General features: G+C 43.3%; 1 protein-coding gene across 1 annotated transcript in view; it reads right to left on the bottom strand.

Annotated features, from left to right (window-relative positions):
* Nucleotides 1-794: 794 nt before the first annotated feature.
* Nucleotides 795-21,231, bottom strand: part of LOC139532458 (clathrin heavy chain 1-like) — a 76,105-nt gene continuing 55,668 nt past the window's right edge. Inside the window, exons 15-30 of the mRNA XM_071330047.1 lie at nucleotides 19,100-19,225; nucleotides 18,774-18,916; nucleotides 18,318-18,552; nucleotides 18,045-18,167; nucleotides 17,647-17,792; nucleotides 17,207-17,390; nucleotides 16,523-16,715; nucleotides 16,126-16,283; nucleotides 14,187-14,459; nucleotides 13,617-13,934; nucleotides 13,242-13,373; nucleotides 12,962-13,072; nucleotides 12,339-12,509; nucleotides 11,765-11,986; nucleotides 3,085-3,160; nucleotides 795-1,257 (exon numbers count right to left, since the gene is read on the bottom strand). Of these exons, the coding sequence (XP_071186148.1) occupies nucleotides 1,121-1,257; nucleotides 3,085-3,160; nucleotides 11,765-11,986; nucleotides 12,339-12,509; nucleotides 12,962-13,072; nucleotides 13,242-13,373; nucleotides 13,617-13,934; nucleotides 14,187-14,459; nucleotides 16,126-16,283; nucleotides 16,523-16,715; nucleotides 17,207-17,390; nucleotides 17,647-17,792; nucleotides 18,045-18,167; nucleotides 18,318-18,552; nucleotides 18,774-18,916; nucleotides 19,100-19,225 (2,748 nt within the window). The 3' untranslated portion in view covers nucleotides 795-1,120. The remainder of the gene's footprint in view (nucleotides 1,258-3,084; nucleotides 3,161-11,764; nucleotides 11,987-12,338; nucleotides 12,510-12,961; nucleotides 13,073-13,241; nucleotides 13,374-13,616; nucleotides 13,935-14,186; nucleotides 14,460-16,125; nucleotides 16,284-16,522; nucleotides 16,716-17,206; nucleotides 17,391-17,646; nucleotides 17,793-18,044; nucleotides 18,168-18,317; nucleotides 18,553-18,773; nucleotides 18,917-19,099; nucleotides 19,226-21,231) is intronic.

Genomic DNA, 21,231 nt, shown 5'->3' with positions numbered 1-21,231 from the left:
TCTAAAGTAATTTGTTTTTAGAGAGTATAGGGTAGATTAATGTCTTTGTATACACGCAAGCCTTCGATAAAAACACCAAATTACCAGTCCTGTGATTAATTAGATCAGAGGGCAAACAAAGGTTGTGTCCCAAATGGCACCCTATTGCCTACATAGTGCAAAACCCCTATGGGCCCTGGTCAAAAGTAGTTCACTATATAGGGAATAGGGTGCCATTTTGGATACAGGATACAGCCAAAGAAAGAAAAAAAACCTGGCAGGACAGAGGCTATTATGTTTTATATTCTCTTCTGTACACTTCAGAACAGTGACCTGGAGCAGGGTGCAAGGTGTGGTTAGTAAAACACATAGGTCTAACTGAACTGAAGAACAGGGCTTCTTTAATTCTAGTAATCAATCCCTCCTAAATGGAATGGCCCCACACAAGAGCACTCTTTACAGCACGAGGAAAGGAAAGGTTTGTTACACGCAGCAGAGTTCATCTCTACACCGCACGGTCTGACTGGAGAACGTGCATATGCTTGGGATGGGAAGGATAAAACTCACTTTTGGAAACCATGTCTGTATGCATTTTAAAATCAATTTTCTCTCTAGAGCTACTCAACCCTGTGTATGTCATTACTGGTATTGTACGTAGTGTTTCTAGTTGGTTTGTGGTTCATGGAAGCGGTAGTCGTGTTCAAATATAGAAGAACATTGTAACTTTAGTTTCTGAATATGCATTTTACAGACTGACAGAACAAGCTGCTCACACATCTACATGAGTTTCTTCTCACCACAGAGTGCAAATCAGATGCTTCACAACAGACCTTTATTAAGGACTCGCTCTTCCCACAAGCCCCCTCATTGTACATAAAAATAAAAATGGACAAATTACATTAGTAAATATAATGGAATGTGGGGAAAAATCCTTGTCACCCAATCCTTTTCTTTGACAATGGAAATTAAATTGAGTCCTTCATGACAAAAAAGAAAACTATAATTAAAACAGTAATAACTGCTTGTTGGAATCCCCTGTATGTTGTGAGTAGAAGATGGTAATGGCTGGTGAAGGACTGAGCTGAGTGGGGGGGAGAGATGGAAGGATGGGCTCCAGGCTTGCTCCGGACCAGAAGGGCCTTCACATGCTGTAGCCGAAGCCTGGCTGTGCCTGAGGGGCCTGGGGATAGCCCACAGGGGCCTGGTAACCATAGCCATAGGCCTGCTGGGGGGGTACGGGCACACTGGGGCCAGCAGTCAGCATCAGCTGGGGTGTGCCTGGAGGAGAGAGTTACACATGTATTAGATTTGTTTACTCATTCACAAAATTGTTTGAGCATGGTGTACAAGACACAGCGCAACTCTGTCAACATTCCAGAGTGCCAAGCAAGGAGTGGGGCAATCCTCCTTTCATATTTTTTCAGTTTTTTATAGAACAGAGAGACTGGAGAGATTGAGTCAAAGGGCAGTGGGCCAGATTCAAACCAATGTTGACTCTGGCATATGTCTAAGTCAGACGTACTAACCACTGGACCACATGGAAGCTTAAATGTGTTGTTCACTTTACTATCGCCTTTCTGCTGCAGAGGGACAAGGAAGTTCATTTTGATCAGTTATGGACAGAAAAAAAGTGCTGAAAACATGTTGGCTCAGCATTTTAAATTATCAGGACCTATGAGGAGAAATACCAGCGTTTTGACACAGGAACTATTATGAATGATACGGATCTCAAAATTGTGATTCAGAGACAGACCCTATACACATCACCAATAAACACCCCCCACAAATGTACGTACCATTTTATACATTTCTCTTTACCATTTAATTTTTTGTCTTTGAGTCAAAACTTTACTACTTGCTGTACAAAAGGCTAGGTAATGAGTCATCTTTCTGGACTATTTGTCTCCGTTCAAGTGTGTTGATCAGTTTGTACAGATTGACTCTTTTCTGGTTATAGACCGCACTTACACGGCCCCATAGAGATGTATAGAGGACACACTTGCCACTACACGGAAAAGCCCCCTATGGGGCTTTGTTTTCACAGAACCGATCAATGGCAAAGATTAAAGGTGCACCCTCTATACATTTCTATGGACTGCTGCTGCCACGACATTTCTCCAATGTAAACAAGGTTTACTAAATTCTATCAGCATATCGAATGGCCGCATTCTGGACCATTGCTCCTCTAACTTCTGTGATGCATGCAAATCTGACCATGACTCCATTTTGTTGCTCACAGCATATAGACAGAAACGAAAACAACAGTGCTCAGGTCTAGCCAATGCTGGTCCGACCAATCGGATTCCACGCTTCAAGATTGCTTCGATCACATGGACTGGGATATGTTCCGGGTAGCCTCAGACAATAACATTGACGCTGACTCTGAGCGAGTTTATTAGCAAGTGCATCGGTGATGTTGTATCCACTGTGACTTAAAACCTTCCCTAACCAGAAACAGTGGATTGATGGCAGCATTCGCACAAAACTGAAAGTACGACCACCGCTTTTAATTATGGCAAGGCGACCGGAAACAAACAGTGTAGCTATTCCCTCCGCAAGGTAATCAAACAAGAAAAGCGTCAGTGTAGAGACAGAATCGCAATTCAACGGCTCAAATACGAGACGCATGTGGCAGGGTCTACAGCCAATCACGGGTTACAAAAAGAAAACCATCCCTGTCGCGGACATCGACGTCTTGCTCACAGACAAATTAAACAACTTGCTTTGAGGACAATACAGTGCCACTGTCGGCATCCCTAGCCGCGTCCTCAGAGCATGCGCAGGCAAGCTTTAAATAACGGCACTTTAATAATGTCTACATATCCTACATCACTCATCTCATATGTATATACTGCATCTTGCCTATGCCACACGGCCATTGCTCATCCATATTTATATGTACATATTCTTATTCATCCCTTTACATTTGTGTGTATAAGGTAGTCGTTGTGAATTTGTTAGATTTTACTGCACTGTCGGAACTAGATGCACAAGCATTTCGCTACACTCGCATTACCATGTGTATGTGACCAATAAAATTTGAGTTGATACTTTTGTAACACGGTACCCCCAACACTGGTAGTGAATGATGCGCGAGGTACTTACCATAGACAATGGGTTGGGTCTCTGTCGCCTGCTCCTCCTCTTTCCGTAGGGACTCGGAGGTCTCCAGCTTGTCCACCTGGAATAGAGGTCAGAAAGAACACAATGAAACACAGCTACAAGCAGGCAGGCCTTAGAAGACTAGATGTGCTGGAAAAGTCTTCATTGACTCTTCTTTCATTTAGTAGTTAAATTAATGTTAAGTGATTGATGGACAAGACCGTTCCCGGTGTGTAAAGTGTGTACATTTTAGGTGATTTTTATTTAACACATACAAGGCTGCTGTGAGCTGCCTCTTCGTCACACATTTAAAACTAGTTTAGAAAAATGAGCATTAAGATATGCGTGACTGGAAAAAGACTCAATTGACTTTGGTCCCCCCATTCAGCCACCAATCTGTACTTGAAGTTTTCGGTATAGATAAACATTGCTATGTATGTAGAGAACTAAACCCATATCAAGTATGAATCAGGCCTGCAAAAGCAGGAATGCCAACTACCCGATGGTATTTTCACTGATTTATCTAAGAACCATTCAACCTTCCTCATAAATCGAACACTTAGTTTATAGCTTGTCAATACCAGCCCATTAACTCCAATCCTGGAAGTGACGTTTTAAGCATAGCAGTAAAAATAGCAGCTTTCCAAACATTGTTAGGAAGAAAACAAATTGTTTTTGAAAGTTGCGGTCAGAGGCAAGATGCATTTTGTGCAAGTTAAAATACATCCCCTTTTTCTTCACTATGTTTAGCTGTGGGTTGAATTCCCTCCATACGTCTTGTTAGGAACATCAGTAAAGCCCAACAAGCTAAGGCTTCATTGAAAGAAGAGCAACATGCTACAGTAGTTGTTACAGTTGGTTAAAAGTGTGCATGAGAGGCATAAGTACTATAGTGCAGAGGGAGTCAAAGCTTGGGATGATTTGTAGTCCAGCCACTCAAGGACTCTTATTCCCGTCAACCAACAGCAAGGCACAGCCAACAGCAATGTCTCCTAGCTACTCAATGGCATGGCCTCTTATCACATGCATATTTTAAAACCAGAGAACATTTCCAAAAGTGCAGGTACCATTACCCGTTTCTCACACAAACATACATTGCCTTCAGAAAGTATTCACACCCCTGGACTTTTCCCACATTGTGCCACTGATCTACACACAATACAAATAAAATCAATAAGCTGAAGTCAATAAGTGTACAACCCCTTTGTTATTGCAAGTCTAAACACATTCAGGAGTAAAAATGTGCATAACAAGTCACATGTACTCACAATAGTGGATAAGATTTATTTAAAACATTTTATGATTACCCCACACACAAGTATCTGTTAAGGTCCCTCAGTCGAGTAATGAATTTCAACCACAAAGACAAGGGAAGTTTTCCAATGCCTCGCAAAGACGGGCACCTATTGGTAGATGGGTCAAAACAGGCGTCCTTCCTAACTCAGTTGCTGGAGAGGTAGGAAACCGCTCAGGGATTTCACCATGAGGCCAATGGTGACTTTAAAACAGTTATAGTTTAATGGCTGTGATAGGAGAAAACAGGATGGATCAACTACAGTTACTCCACACTACTAACCTAAATGATGGAGTGAAAAGGAATAAAAATATTCCAAAACATGCATCCTGTATGCAATAAGGCACTAAAATAATACTGCTAAGAAATGTACTTTTTGTCCTGAAAACAAAGCATTATGTTTGGGGCAAATCCAACTTTCCCACAGACAATGGGAGATGAAGTCACCTTTCAAAGGATAATAACCTAAAACACAAGACCAAATATACACGAGTTGCTTACCAAGATGACATTGACTGTTCCCGAGTGGCTTGGTTACAGTTTTGGCTTGAAAATGGCCGTATGACAATGATCACCAACCAGGGCTTGAAGAATAATGTGGAAATATTGTACAATCCAGGTGTGAAAAGCTCTTAGATTTACCGAAGAAGACTCACAGTTGTAATTTTTGCCAAAGGTGATTCTAACATGTATTGACTCAGGGGGTTGAATACTAATCTAAATCAAGATCATTTTATTTTTCATTAATCTTTAAAAAATTTAAATTGTGTAGATCGTTAAGACTTAAATCCATTTTAATCCCAATTTGTAACAAATGTGGTCAAGGGGTGTGAATACTTTCTGAAGAAACTAAACACAGTACATACTCTCTTAGATACAGTGTAAAAGTCTGAAGGAATGCACTTTCCAGTTACTGCCTGTGAAAAATGTACTTAGACTGATTTTTTTGTTTGTTGCTCAGCTTCTAATTCACTGTCAATACTTCAATATAAACATGACAAAGTTTTAATTGTAAACCCGGTGGTTCGAGCCCTGAATGCTGGTTGACTGAAAGCCGTGGTATCAGACCATAAATCACGGGTATGACAAAGAAGTACTATTTACTGGTTTAATTACAATGGTAACCAGTTTATAATCGCAATAAGGCACCTCAAGGGTTTGTGGTATAAGACCAATATACCACAGCTAAGTGCTGTATCCAGGCAGTACGCGATGCGTCGTGCATAGAGCCCTTATTACTTAAATATATAAACGTCATCACTACAAAATGTGTAATTTCTGAAACATTTTGAAAAAACTGCACTCTTCACAAACAATAATTTATTGTCTCACAGTTTCAGTACTATGGTTAAATGCAGTCTACAACTGGTTTGCAGTCCTTTTTGAAAGGTCTTAACTATGTGCCGGGAGTATGAGGAGACTCAAGACGGAGTTCATTAAAAGATGTTCCAACTTATTCTACAAAATGTACTTTCCTCTCAGACACTCTTGGGGCATCAAGGGTGCTTTAGTGGGTTGAAAGGTCAGGACTGGAAACCAATGGCAGACTTCCTCAGATTAAGGGTTGTCATTGTTGAGTAACTACAGATCTACTACAGTGCTTGGCTGCCCAGTGGGTGAGAGTCCGTTTGAGGACACTCAGAAGGCACTACTTGGTGTCAATTTAGTAGGTTAGTATACAGCTGTACTAAAATATTGAGAGCAGAGCAGTCCAGACTGCATTAACCCTGTTCTATTGATAGACAGACACACTAGAACTAGCATCCTCCATTGGAATGCACAAGGTCCTCCGACAATTAATCCACACAAACGGTCAACCAAATCATTTCTAGTCATCTCTCCTCCTCCCAGGTTTTTCATCTTTGAACTTATATGGTGATTGGCATCTAAACTTTCATAGTATTACACCGGCAACACAATTCGTCTTTCAATCACCCACGTGGGTATAACCAATGAGGAGATGGCACGTGGGTACCTGCTTCTATAAACCAATGACGAGATGGGAGACAGGACTTGCAGCGTGATCTGCGTCAGAATTAGGAATGACTTCTATTTTAGCAACGCAGACGCGCGCGAGCAGTGTGGGTGCAATAATTGAATAACAGATTCCTACATTTATTTTGCGACGCGAGCGGTGTAGTCAGGGTATAAGGCTAACGTAACAAAATGTGGGAAAGTCAAGGGGTCTGAATACTTTCCGAAGGCACTGTAATATGTAGCTTAGGACTGACCCCATTTAGTCGACTGGTCGATTGTTTGGTCGATAGGCTGTTGGCCAACCGAGATTTCTTTAGTCGAGCAGTCCAATTATTTTTTACATTTGTTAAGGCGCACAACACACCGGTCTGATTCGCGCCTGTCTCAGTGGACTAATCCATTGGAGTCCACAGGGATGGCACAGTCCATCACTCTAAGACATGTCATACTGAAATTGTATATGTTATATAATGTAAAAATAAATGGTGCAACACTAATAAATCAAATAATATTATACACTGCTCAAAAAAATAAAGGGAACACTTAAACAACACAATGTAACTCCAAGTCAATCACACTTCTGTGAAATCAAACTGTCCACTTAGGAAGCAACACTGATTGACAATAAATTTCACATGCTGTTGTGCAAATGGAATAGACAAAAGGTGGAAATTATAGGCAATTAGCAAGACACCCCCAAAAAAGGAGTGATTCTGCAGGTGGTGACCAGACAACTTCTCAGTTCCTATGCTTCCTGGCTGATGTTTTGGTCACTTTTGAATGCTGGCGGTGCTCTCACTCTAGTGGTAGCATGAGACGGAGTCTACAACCCACACAAGTGGCTCAGGTAGTGCAGTTCATCCAGGATGGCACATCAATGCGAGCTGTGGCAAAAAGGTTTGCTGTGTCTGTCAGCATAGTGTCCAGAGCATGGAGGTGCTACCAGGAGACAGGCCAATACATCAGGAGACGTGGAGGAGGCCGTAGGAGGGCAACAACCCAGCAGCAGGACCGCTACCTCCGCCTTTGTGCAAGGAGGTGCACTGCCAGAGCCCTGCAAAATGACCTCCAGCAGGCCACAAATGTGCATGTGTCTGCTCAAACGGTCAGAAACAGACTCCATGAGGGTGGTATGAGGGCCCGACGTCCACAGGTGGGGGTTGTGCTTACAGCCCAGCACCGTGCAGGACGTTTGGCATTTGCCAGAGAACACCAAGATTGGCAAATTCGCCACTGGCGCCCTGTGCTCTTCACAGATGAAAGCAGGTTCACACTGAGCACATGTGACAGACGTGACAGAGTCTGGAGACGCCGTGGAGAACGTTCTGCTGCCTGCAACATCCTCCAGCATGACCGGTTTTGCGGTGGGTCGGTCATGGTGTGGGGTGGCATTTCTTTGTTGGGCCGCACAGCCCTCCATGTGCTCGCCAGAGGTAGCCTGACTGCCATTAGGTACCGAGATGAGATCCTCAGACCCCTTGTGAGACCATATGCTGACACATGCATATTTGTGGCCTGCTGGAGGTCATTTTGCAGGGCTCTGGCAGTGCACCTCCTTGCACAAAGGCGGAGGTAGCGGTCCTGCTGCTGGGTTGTTGCCCTCCTACGGCCTCCTCCACATCTCCTGATGTACTGGCCTGTCTCCTGGTAGCGCCTCCATGCTCTGGACACTACGCTGACAGACACAGCAAACCTTCTTACCACAGCGCGCATTGATGTGCCATCCTGGATGAGTTGCACTACCTGAGCCACTTGTGTGGGTTGTAGACTCCGTCTCATGCTACCACTAGAGTGAAAGCACCGCCAGCATTCAAAAGTGACCAAAACATCAGCCAGAAAGCATAGGAACTGAGAAGTGGTCTGTGGTCATCACCTGCAGAACCACTCCTTTATTGGGGGTGTCTTGCTAATTGCCTATAATTTCCACCTGTTGTCTATTCCATTTGCACAACAGCATGTGAAATTTATTGTCAATCAGTGTTGCTTCCTAAGTGGACAGTTTTATTTCACAGAAGTGTGATTGACTTGGAGTTACATTGTGTTGTTTAAGTGTTCCCTTTATTTTTTTGAGCAGTGTATAACAAATGCGCTTTCTCCAGCGTTGGATACGGTCACTGTCTGCGGCTCTGAAAATCTTCAGTGTGCGGTAGAATTGCCACCTTTCCCCGTGTTGCTACTGTATGTGCACAATAGCGAAGTTAACCAGCATATTGGGATTGAGAACAATGCGGGAGGCAGCAGCAATGACGAGGAAACAACCCTTGCATTAAGCTAATTGTCTAATGAAATCAACTTAATTAGGTTTATAATCCATAGCCTAACTTAAATGTGCCCGGCTTTATAAATCATCCATATATATAGTACTATTTAAACATTTGACACACCTACTCATTCAAGTTTTTTTTTTCTTTTTTTTTTTTACTATTTTCTGCATTTTAGAATAGTGAAGACAAACTATGAAATAACACTTATGGAATCATGTAGTAACCAAAAAAGTGTTCAATCAAAATAGATTCTTCCAAGTAGCCACCCATTACCTTTGACAGCTTTGCATTCTCTCAACCAGCTTCATGAGGTAGTCACCTGGAATCCATTTCAATTAACAGGTGTGCCATGTTAAAAGTTAATTTGTTGAATTTCTTTCCTTCTGAAGTCCATATTATGGCGAGAACAGCTCAAATAAGAGAAAGGACAGTCCATTACTTTAAGACATGAAGGTCAGTCAATGCAGACAATTAAGAACTTTTAAAGCTTCTTCAAGTGCAGTCGCAAAAACCATCAAGGGCTATGATGAAACTGGCTCTCATGAGGACCGCCACAGGAAAGGAAGACCCAGAGTTTCCGCAGCTGCAGGATGAGTTACCAGCCTCAAATTGCAGCCCAAATAAATGCTTCAGAGTTCAAGTAAATACATCAACATCATCTGCTCAGAGGAGACTGCGTGAATCAGGCCTTCATGGTTGAATTGCTGCAAAGAAACCACTACTAAAGGACACCAATAAGAAGAAGAGACTTGCTTGGGCCAAGAAACACAAGCAATGGACATTAGACCGGTGGAAATCTGTCCTTTGGTCTGATGTGTCCAAATTTGAGGTTTCTGGTTCCAACCGCTGAGTCTTTGTGAGATGCAGAGTAGGTGAACGGATGATCTCCGCATGTGTGGTTTCCCCCCTTGAAGCAGGAAGGAGGTGTGATGGTGCTTTGTTGGTGACACCGTCAGTGATTTATTTAGAATTCAAGGCAAACTTAACCAACATGGCTACCACAGCATTCCGCAGCGATATGCCATCCCATCTGGTTTGTGCTTAGTGGGACTATCATTTGTTTTTCAACAGGACAATGACCCAACACACCTCTAGGCTATGTAAGGGCTATTTGACCAAGAAGGAGAGTGATGGAGTGCTGCATCAGATGACCTGGCCTCCACAATCACCCGGCCTCAACCCAATTGAGATGGTTTGGGATGAGTTGGACCGCAGAGTTAAGGAAAAGCAGCCAACAAGTTCTCAGCATGTGGAAACTCCTTCAAGACTGTTGGAAAAGGATTCTAGGTGAAGCTGGTTGAGAGAAAGCAAAGCTGTCATCAAGGCAAAGGGTGGCTACTTTGAAGAAAATCAAAATATAACACTTTTGGTTACTACATAATTCCATGTGTTATTTCATAGTTGAGGACAATGTAGAAAATAGTAAAAAGAAAAGAAAAAACCTTGAATGAGTAGGTATGTCTGAACTTTTGACTGGTACTGTAGATCGAGAGATAGATATGGCTGTGGTTGAGGTGTGCAGACAGACATGCTCAAGTCACAGCAGTCCCACATGCAGCATCCAATGACGAGCTCCACTTACTTGGCACTTAATATCAATGACAAGAAAACAAACAATTGGACTATAGAGAGGAACTAAAGATCGTTTCAAAGCAGAGGGGACACCACCTTGAAACAATGCATCAACAATACACTTGCACTGTATTAAAATTGCATTTTAATTTCAGATGCAGTTTAATTTGTCAGAGCATTAAAAAAAATTATCAATTACTGTCTTTGATATGGAAAGGGTTAACAAAAAAGCTGTAAAATGGTTAACAAAAGAGGGGAAATTCAAACTAATGGCATGAGTATAAGGCATCGGAGCAGAGGTTTGTTTAGCTTGATCAAACTCAGACAAACAGAAGAGACAAGGCACTAAAAATATAAAGGCAAGTTGATAGAAAAACAAAATAAATAACTGTCTTCCTATAGAGTCTACTGGCATGCCACACATATAATTATATTCTAAATAGAATATTCTACTGATTTCAGTAATTATATTTCTATTACAACACACGTGCTGCGAAGTCTAGACTGCTGGACTGAGTTAATGGAATCATTGAAGAATCTCTGGTAGAAACTGAACTTGCCATATAAAAATAAGGTATTGTGCTACTGACTAAGTGGCTTTTCAAACATGGCCAACTGCTAAAAGTGGTTGACTGTAACAGAAGATTACTGCACAGTGTTTGAATGGCTTTGGGTCAAAGTGGACGATGGAATTTAGGATCAGCTTATTTTCACTCAATCCTAACCTTAAAGGGGCAATCAGCAGTTGCTGCATCCTTTTTTGGACTTAAAAATTAACAATGTGTACCAATTGATTTGTGGAGAATATAACTTAAATGCTTCATGAGCTTAGTTCAACTGTCATACCCCATCAGAACACAATATCAGCTTGTTTTACTCCAATGTTTGTAAACAAAGTAAATGTAAAGATATAACCTCAAAACATGGTTAAAACTATGATTTTACATTTACATTTAAGTCATTTAGCAGATGCTCTTATCCAGAGCGACTTACAAATTGGTGCCTTCACCTTATATCCAGTGGAACAACCACTTTACAATAGTGCATCTAACTCTTTTAAGGGGGGGGGGGGGGGGGGGGGTTAGAAGGATTACTTTATCCTATCCTAGGTATTCCTTAAAGAGGTGGGGTTTCAGGTGTCTCCGGAAGGTGGTGATTGACTCCGCTGACCTGGCGTCGTGAGGGAGTTTGTTCCACCATTGTTGTCAGTCCTTGCATTCATAGATCTGTCTGAATTTTAGAGTGGTTACATTTCTCCAGTCCCATCCCTCAGCTTTTAGCAAAACAGGGGCGCGGACTTAATTTGTTGTCGTTTCAACTGCTGATTGCCGCTTTAACTTTTTGGGGTAAGACATTCCAAACTGACCCTAGATCAATGACTAGGGGAAACTTCACCCAACTACCTCTGAAAGCAGACCTGGGTCATGTTCATTAGCCACCAAATGGAATAAAACTGACATTTTCCATTGTGTGCCTTAATGAACACAACCCTTGGACCCGTAGAATAAAACCACCATGCCCGATTTGGCTTAGCCCACTCAACACTCCACATAGCCAAGTCCAAACAGCCACCCACCTTGGAGAGGTACTCTCGCATGACCTGGATGAAGTAGGGCATGGAGAAGTCCATGATGTTGTGCTTCCAGGCCGTCTCCAGCACCACGTCTGGCCTCAGCAGGTCGTAGCAGGTGAAAAGGCAGGCGGCAAAGCACTCCTTCTTGTCCTCCGTCAGGAACCAGCCCAGCAGCTCCTCAGCCAGCTCAATGTCCTTGGACTCTGACGCGTACTGCATGGCATCCTGGAGGAAAATGGGAACTATGAGGAGGAGGTTCAAGATCAGGAGAGGTGACTTGATACATTAGAGGGGAAGGTAGATACCAAGACAAATTGGCAGGTGTGGCGCAATCTAGTAATGCCTAGAAAGTATAGGACTTTTTCCACCTAGGCATAACTTTAATTTCCCATTGGGAATTTCTGATTTGCAACAAAGTACACCAACAATCATCTTAACCACTAACCTTACCAGAAAATAATTCCCACTATCCACCTCTCTCCTAACAAATTACGTTAAATGACAATGGCACTTTCCCCAGTGAATGGCAGTCTAAGGAGAAACAAGCCCTGGTAAGGAGAAGGGAATGAATGATTACCTTGTAGAGTCTGTCCTTCTTGCAGAGCTCCACACTCTGTTTCCAGCGGTTGTTACCCTTGAAGAGGTACGCAGCGATTCTCCTGAACTCCATCAGTTCGTGTTTCTCCAGGCGCTGGGCCAGCGAGATGTTGTCGAAGTTGTCATAGGCATCTATAGACGTCCTCAGTGCCTGAGACCACGGAGGGAAGAAAGGTTTCATGTGAACAAGGTAATAGAAATGTTTTGGCAATAATAAGTATCCTTTTATCTACTTCCCCAGTCAGATCAACTCATGGATACCATTTGTATGTGCCTGCATCCATTATGAAGGAAGTTAAGAGGTAGTTTCACGAGCTAATATTAACTCAATGACTGGAAGTCTATGGCATCTACTAGCATGCTAGCAGTTATCCTAGACTTAAAGTCATTGTGCTAACACTACTTAGCAACTTCCTTCAACCTGCACGCAGAGACAAATGGGTATCCACGAGTTAATCTGACTGGGGAAATAGAAAAGGCCTCATTGACAAAATCCTGAAGTATCTCTTTAAGCCTAGTCCTGCATTAAAAAAAAAAATTAAATGGAAAATGTGTGTCTTCCTTGTTTGACAATGTAACCAACAATTGTTTTTTACCACAAACCTGATAGTCCTCCTCTGTGATGAAGAGGTTGCTAAGTGCTTCATTGACAGACTTGTTGTTGTGGTTCTGTACTGAGCGCAGGTAGGGCTTGACCAGGGGCAGCTGTTTCACCTGGACCACACACACACACACCGTTGATTACTAGAACTGCATTCACTTTAAGCAGAGTGCACTGTACTATACATATTGTTTCACAGTCTTAGAGTAACTACTATAAAAGGTATCAATACTTCAGTTACCTGTGTTGGCAGATAGGGGGGGGACAGAGAGCTTGTCTCACCTTGCTGAAGAAGTTGACAGCACGGGAGTGGTCCAGTCTGGGGGACAGCACAATGAGCAGGTCATTCAGTAACAACGGCTTGAACTCCAAATAGAACTGAGTTGCTTTGTAATACAGCTCCACGTTGGCCACCTACACAGTCACAGGAAAGAGAGTAAAGGAGAGATTGTCATGTATGAAGACAAGCCAATATGCATGCACGTACAATTTTGACATTTTACTTTTTAAATTGTTTCATCTATTGTTGATGTCCTTTGTTTTATAATTGTAAGTGTATTGAGAGGTTTCAATGTAGTTAAAAAAATAAAAAAAACACTGAACAATATCACATTAAGTCAAGCTCTGTCATAGTTCCCACACAGCAATGACTGGTACCTTGGTGATAATGTCTTTGAACTGGCCCTCCTTCCAGGCGTCTGTGGGGTGGTTCATCATGGTGATGATAGCATTGTCAAACTCCTCGTACTTATCGTACAGGAACACCAGCTCCGCCCACAGGTGAGCCTGCTCCGCCGCCCGCAGAACCTTTGGAATGTTGACTCTGGACCAGAAGAGCTCCAGGTGCTCCCTCATCTTCTGGGGTTTGAATTTGGAGTAGAGGATGGCCAGCTCAGTGAACATGCCCATGTGAGCCCGCTCCAGCCCCAGGGCTGCCTCCAGCATGGTGATCAGCTCCTCAAAGTAAGCACGGTCCTGAACATGGGGGGGAGGGGGAATTGGTTAAAGGTGGTTATGTGTTTGTAGAGGTAAAGCATTAAGAGGTTCTAAAGCACCAAATGTGATTGTTCAGAGAGTGTGTGGAGAGAGGTGGACGAAATTAGGATTTTTCAAGTTGACTACACTGAAAACACAAATTTAATACAAACAACCATGACAGCGTCTAGCAGCAAGAAGGATAAGGTGCATCGAGACCGAGTGGGTCGTGTGTGTGTGTATCAGTCTTACCTGGTAGTAGTTGATGAGTTCCTCCAGTTCATCGGCATGCACCACGATGTGGAGGCCACACATCTGGGCCAGACGGAATTCCTTCCCATCCACGCAAGCGAAGCACACCTCCTTCCAGGTCCTAGTGCTGTTGGCCTTGCGCGCCCCATCTACCGCCGCCTGGTACTCCCCGAGGTGAACCAGGGTGGATGCCAGGCGGCCAAAGTTGGACACGTTGTTGTACAGTAACTTGGCCGCGTCGTACATTTTCTCGTCGTAACAGCGGTCGCCGACCTTAGGTGAGAGGAGAATCGTATGACTGTCAATCAACATCTTACATAAGGAGTTGTTCGGGAAAACAAATTATTTCCTGGTGAACTAGGAGCGAAAAATCACATCACCGTTTAATATAGCAGTCAGGCCTACAGTAACAGTACCCGTTGTATGCAGTCAGGCCTACAGTAACAGTACCCGTTGTATGCAGTCAGGCCTATAGTAACAGTACCCGTTGTATGCAGTCAGGCCTATAGTAACAGTACCCGTTGTATGCAGTCAGGCCTATAGTAACAGTACCCGTTGTATGCAGTCAGGCCTACAGTAACAGTACCCGTTGTATGCAGTCAGGCCTACAGTAACAGTACCCGTTGTATGCAGTCAGGCCTACAGTAACAGTACCTGTTGTATGCAGTCAGGCCTATAGTAACAGTACCCGTTGTATTCAGTCAGGCCTACAGTAACATTACCTGTTGTATGCAGTCAGGCCTACAGTAACAGTACCTGTTGTATGCAGTCAGGCCTACAGTAACAGTACCTGTTGTATGCAGTCAGGCCTATAGTAACAGTACCTGTTGTATGCAATTTGGTCTACAGTACCCGTTGGATGCAACGACGTATTAAAAACCTGGATAGCTTACGCTAGGTCTTTGCCAATAAGAGTTTTTGAAGCCACCATAATCCTACTCCTTTCAGGGCTTTGATTAATGGAAGCTATTCAGGGAAAAAATTATATCCCCACATTAAAATAGCCAACTTGTCAACAATGTCACAATGTGCGGCATATGGATGTAGCCAGCACCAATTCAAGGCATGTTGGAAAACATTTGATATGAAAGCACCAAAATTTACTTTTTCTATCTGAGACCGACTGCTCCTGACAGCGTGTGGTACTGTGTAACCATAGCAACGCATGTAAGCAAATGTCTGTGTATTGTGTGTATGTACAATTGAACTGCTGTTCTTGTGGATTTTCTAATAGTCCTTTCAACTGTTGAACAAATATTCTGAATTGACAATGAATGTAGTTAAAGCTAGCAGCCAGCCTAGTACCTACATGACATATTGTGTACAAAAAAAGGCCACCGGTGAACCCAGTGTTTTTTATAGTGTGAGTGAATCTGGTCTTAGGCTTTTGTACTAAGCGTAATTTAGTGATCTTGACTCTATTGCAATGTCTATGTATTGGCTTCATGGGGGAGTAACTTTACACCAGATTGAGCTTAAATTGGTCAGCAATATTGAAAACATTTATGGGATAATGGATTATCTTCTCCAGCTTTACTTTATACAATCGACATTGTGTTGCTTTGTAGTGTAGAGAGTTGAGCTACATGTTTACATTTCAACAGCTACAGGTTTTGCTCGATTAATATGCATTTTTTTCATTATACACTAATACATACTTTTTTAAACACCACATAGTATTGTATGAAATGAACTGAAGCCAATCATTTCTCAAAAATGGAAAATTAAAAACATTGGAGTATTTTAGTTCTTATGTCGCAATGCCCACTAAAACAACCTTTTTATTTGTCCTTGAAACATTATTGAAATACTGTAAAGTGGGAGTGTCATAATGAACAGTGACTTCAGAACAGCACCCGCTATCAGTCATCTCGTGAATACATACTCAGCGGCCAGTTAATTAGGTACAGTACATGTTGTATTGATTTGTCTACAGTACCTGTTGGATGTGGGCGTTGTTGGGTCCGTTGATGAACTCCTCCAGCTCAGCCAGGCGGTTGGTCTTGGCCAGGGCGAAGATAAGCTCTGTCTCCACATAGGACTCCCGGGCCTTCTTACGAGCCATCTGAAGGAACTTCACCAGATCCTCCCAGTTACCTAACACACACACACACCAGAACAACCATTAGTCAGCTAAGAGAGGCTGGGAGTCTTACAGTACCTTGGATCCTGAGGTCAGTCAGTCAGTGAGCCTATGATGATTACAGAAAGTCACCAAAAACAGCTGGGCATTTTGCAGACTATTCACTGACTTTGGGTGATTTTACCCATTCAAATGCCCATTATCCCACCCTGCCCCCACCTATCCCAGCTATGGTTTGCCCCACCATCCTTACCACTCTGGTCGGCAGCCTGTACCACCTCCATGTAGGCAGAGGGGTCGTCAGCCTTGATGTAGGAGTCAATGGCCTCCTTGACCAGGCCCTTCTGCAGCTGAGCCTTGGCCAGCTGGCTCCACACGGCCGGCTCGTTGCAACGCTCAGCAAACTCATAGGCCCGGTCCAGGTTCCCAATGTGCTCAATCAGAACCTGGGGGGGAGAAACAACAGGGGAGTCAACATCACAGGAAGTCAGACGGTGTGTGTCAATCATGTTGACTAGCTTCCTCTTCTCAACACCTTTCCTTTATTAGATTTTTTTTTTTATACCACCTTTTTATTTTTGTTGGTGGTGGAGGGGGGGGGGTTTAAAGGTACATTATCTATTCACATTTTTAAGCTTAGAAAACATGTACCCGTAGGCTGCCACGCAAAACAAGAAATAAATAGTTTAAGTAATAATAAAATCAGTATAAACAGGAAAAGAAAAAGCCCAGCCTCCCCATACCCTAGCTTTCACCTGTCCGATATCCCCTCCCCTATCTTTCACCTGTCCAATACTTTCAGATCAGTGATACTGAACGTAAGGAGAGGGGGAATGGAAGCTCAAGCGACACAAGACTACTGACAGCCATAAGAGAGATAGAAAGGCGTGATATGACTACTCCATGGAGTTTGTGGGGGTTAGGGTTCATCTCTCACCTGCACAGCGGATGTGTTGACGTCAAACTTCTTGAAGATAGCGAATGCCTCCTCGAAGAGCTCGTTGCTGATGGCGATGTTGGCTATGTCTGGGGCGTCATAATTATCCAGGCGGTTGATGTACTCCATCACACGGGTACGGTCCGCCTTTATGGCCGTCAGGATCAGCAGGTTCTGCAGGTTTCTGGATCAACACACAAACTATCCTCAGCATTGACACACAAAAACACCATATAATCATGCACCATCCCGGAATTCACCGTAGTGAGGTTCAGCAATTGTATGTGTAAAGTTGATTTTAAATGTACTTTAAATAAAGTTTGATTTGATTGATTTGGAAAACTATAACAAAGATGGAAAGAAGACCGAGAGAGAAGACACACAATGGACAGCCCAGCCTACAGTGAGCACAGGTATCAGAGCACTAAGAGCTCTGTTACCTGTGTTCACTGAAGACTGAGTTATCCAGTACGATCTTCTCCAGCAGCTCAATGAGTTCGTTGGGCAAGTCTGCAGTCATGAAGGCCTTGACTGTGACTGACACCTCCTCTGGGTCCTGGGTCTCAGACAGGGCGGTCTGCACCACCTGACAGGGAGGGAAAAAGAGATTTAGACAGGGTCATGAGTAGACGCATGAACCTCAAACTCCTTTATTGTTTACAGTAGGGTTCGGCCCAATTCCACTCTCAATTGAAGAAGTGAACTGAAATTCAATGAATTAACTGAAAAATCCTAGTAGAAAACTTAGGTCAATTTACAATTCATAAATTGTACAGAAAATCAACCCCAACCCTGGTTCAGAGATGGCACAGGGGTAACAGAAAGATGGGGGTCCTACCTGGTCGATGAGTGGTCTTCTGAAGGGGTTGGTCTCCAGCAGCACGCTGGCCCACAGGTCCGGGTCCCTGCGACGTACCAGGTAGCGAGACAGACTCTTGAACAGGGAGTTCTCATTGCACACCTGAGAGGAAACAGAGAGAACACAGTTACTCCACCAGGCTCTCACCTCACAACGTAGATAATTTATCACGCAATGCCTTTCTGTAACAAATGTAATTATATATGAAACTATTTCCTATAAGAAAGAGGAGAGGAAGAATAGACTACTGACATTGATGAGTTCCTGGTCACACTGTCCTCTCTCGTAGGCCACGCAGGCCAGGTGGGGGTCCCTCTTCTCACAGTACTTGCCCACCACGCGGCTGTCGTAGTAGGGGTTCTCACGCAGGAAGCGCTCAGGGTTGTTGTTACTGTCGATGTAGATCTTGGCCAGGGCATTGTGGGTAGCGGGCTCCTCACAGCCCTCATGGATACGGGCCTCCAGCCAGGGCAGGAGAAGCTTCAGCCTGAAAGAAAAGGAGGGGAGAGAGAAAGAGAGGGAGAGATGAGCCTGCTGACTACTACTGATAACACAGCTAGTATAATAAAGACTAAGTTATAAAGACACTTTTGTTCTGATAATCTGGTGTTTGAAGAGGTTGGGAGCTTGGGGCTGACGTACCAGCTACATTTCACCCCTCTAACTACTGGTTATTTTTTGCCATCTGATGAGAAGGGGTTGTTGTACCTGTTCCTCTTCTCCACCTCGGCCACCAGTTCGTCAGTGGAGAACTGTCCTCTGACCACCAGGATAAGACTCTTAATGACGTCCTCAGAACAGTCCACGTCCAGAAGCCCTCCTATCACCACCGGCAGACGGCTGGGGTTCACCTAACACACATACATGTCAATATCCTGCACACACATTCCTGGACACTGCATTTTGAGTGTGGGGGTGTTTTTCGAGTGTGCTAATAAATATAGTTTCTGTAGTTAGAATCTGAGAATATCAAGTTTGAAAGTGTAGACAAGTATTGTCTCGTAGATGCTTGCTAGTGTGTGAGTTTGACTTACTTTCTGCACGTAGATCTCAATGTATTTCTGCAGGTTGTTGCGGTACAGGTAGAGGACCAGGTCGTGGACAAAGTCAAAGCGGTCACACACAATGATGAGCGGGAGCTGGTCGGTCAGCTTGGCCTCCTGTCCAATCACAGAGCAGGGGGAGGGGTCAAGGTTAGTTTGACATCTGATCACAGCCAAACCTGACACGCTTTAACCACTGAGAATTCACAGGCTATATGTGCTCATAATGGCTAGTATTGAAGCTTTGAAATGTTTTTTATTTTTAGTTCCTGTATGTATAGATGTTAAGAAAGTAGCAAAGAATGTAGCAAGTGGTTCAATGTTAAAATCCAAGCAATAAGTTTGACTAATCTTTTGGGGGTCATACAACCACTAATGTACTAATGATAAAATACATATTAGAATCACTTAAAATGAAATTGGGAAGTTATTTCCAGTTAAAACGATCCTGCTCGAGTGATTTGAAAATTGGACATCAAGAACGTAACTCGAACGACAAACGGGAAGCATCACACTTTGAGAGGTTAGAAGATGGTTAAGTACCGCAAACATTTTGTTTGAGTTGACAGAAGAAAAGAAGGCAAAAAAGGAGAGCAACAAAAAGAAATGGCTCAATCACACATGTACAGACCTAGGACTCCATCTGCAGGTACTACTGAGCTACTGCCACACACTCCCAATATTCCACTCCAGAACAAACACAACTTTTATAAAACGTGCAATAAACATAAAGACGCATTTATACAAGGAATTGGCAACTAGTTCTCATTCTAAGAAATAGCCTAAGCATCTTCTTATCCAGGTACTTGATTTCAATATCTAAACTAAGTGAACAAGCGTCGTTGTTCAAACAGTTGAAGGACAGGAGGATGTATTCATAACCGTTCAACTGTTCTTTCTAATGTGTTAGCAAGCAAATAACTCTTAAGTTGGCTACACTTTAAATATGAAGATAAGCTGGCTACTTAAAAAAAATATATATATTTAATCGACAGACTTGAATACCAGATTATTGCAACAAAAAAAATCTGGTTAAAATAATTGTATTATTAGTGGGTCTTATGGTTGTGGAAGGCTTATATTTAGCCTAGGTATAATTTTGCATGCAGTTTATTGACCTTTAAATTGCGCAACAAAGTTTCTTTAGAGATTTTTTTAAATTTTTAATCCAGATAAATTATGTGGGCACCCCTTCAAATTAGTGGATTTGACTACTTCAACCACACCAGTTGCATAAAATTGAGCACACAGCCATGCAATTTCCATAGACATTGTCAGTAGAATGGGCCTTACTGAAGAGCTGAGTGTCTTTCAACGTGGCACTTTCATAGGATGGCATTTTTCCAACAACTCAGTTCATCAAATTTCTGCCCTGCTAGAGCTGCCCCGGTCAACTGTAAGTGCTGCTATTGTGCAGTGGAAACGTGTAGGAGCAACAACGGCTCTGCCGCGAAGTGGTAGGCCACAAGCTCACAAAACAGGACCGCGAAAAAATAGTCTGTCCTCGATTGCGACACTCACTCCCGACCTCCAAACTGCCTATGGAAGCAACGTCAGCACAAGAACTGTTCGCCGGGAGCTTCATTAAATGGGTTTCCATGGCCAAGCAACTGTACACAAGCCTAAGATCACCATGTACAATGGCAAGCATCGGCTGGAGTGGTGTAAAGCGCACTGCCGTTCAACTCTGGAGCAGTGGAAATGCGTTCTCTGGCGTGTTGAATCACGTTTCACCATCTGGCAATCCAACGGATTAATCTGGGTTTGGTGGATGCCAGGAGAAAGCTACCTGCCCGCATGCAGCGCCAATTGTAAAGTTTGGTGGAGGAACAACAATTGTTTTTCCATGGTTAGGGTTAGGCCTCTTAGTATGAGTTAAGATTTCCCTTCACTGGAACTATCAATTATGTGCTTCCAACTTTGTAGCAACAGTTTGGGGAAGGCCCTTTCCTGTTTCAGCATGACAATGCCCCCATGCACAAAGCGAGGTCCATACAGTAATGGATTGTTGAGATCGTGTAGAAGAACAAATGGTCTGCAGAGCCCTGACCTCACCCAATCGAACCCCTTTGGGATGAATAAGAACGCCGACTGAGCCATGATTCAGTGCCCGACCTTACTAA

Source organism: Salvelinus alpinus, chromosome 1 (assembly GCF_045679555.1).
Source record: "Salvelinus alpinus chromosome 1, SLU_Salpinus.1, whole genome shotgun sequence".
Classification (NCBI taxonomy): Eukaryota; Metazoa; Chordata; class Actinopteri; order Salmoniformes; family Salmonidae; genus Salvelinus; species Salvelinus alpinus.
The sequence above is the reverse complement of the archived record's forward strand: the minus strand, read 5'-3'. Positions and strand labels throughout refer to the sequence as shown.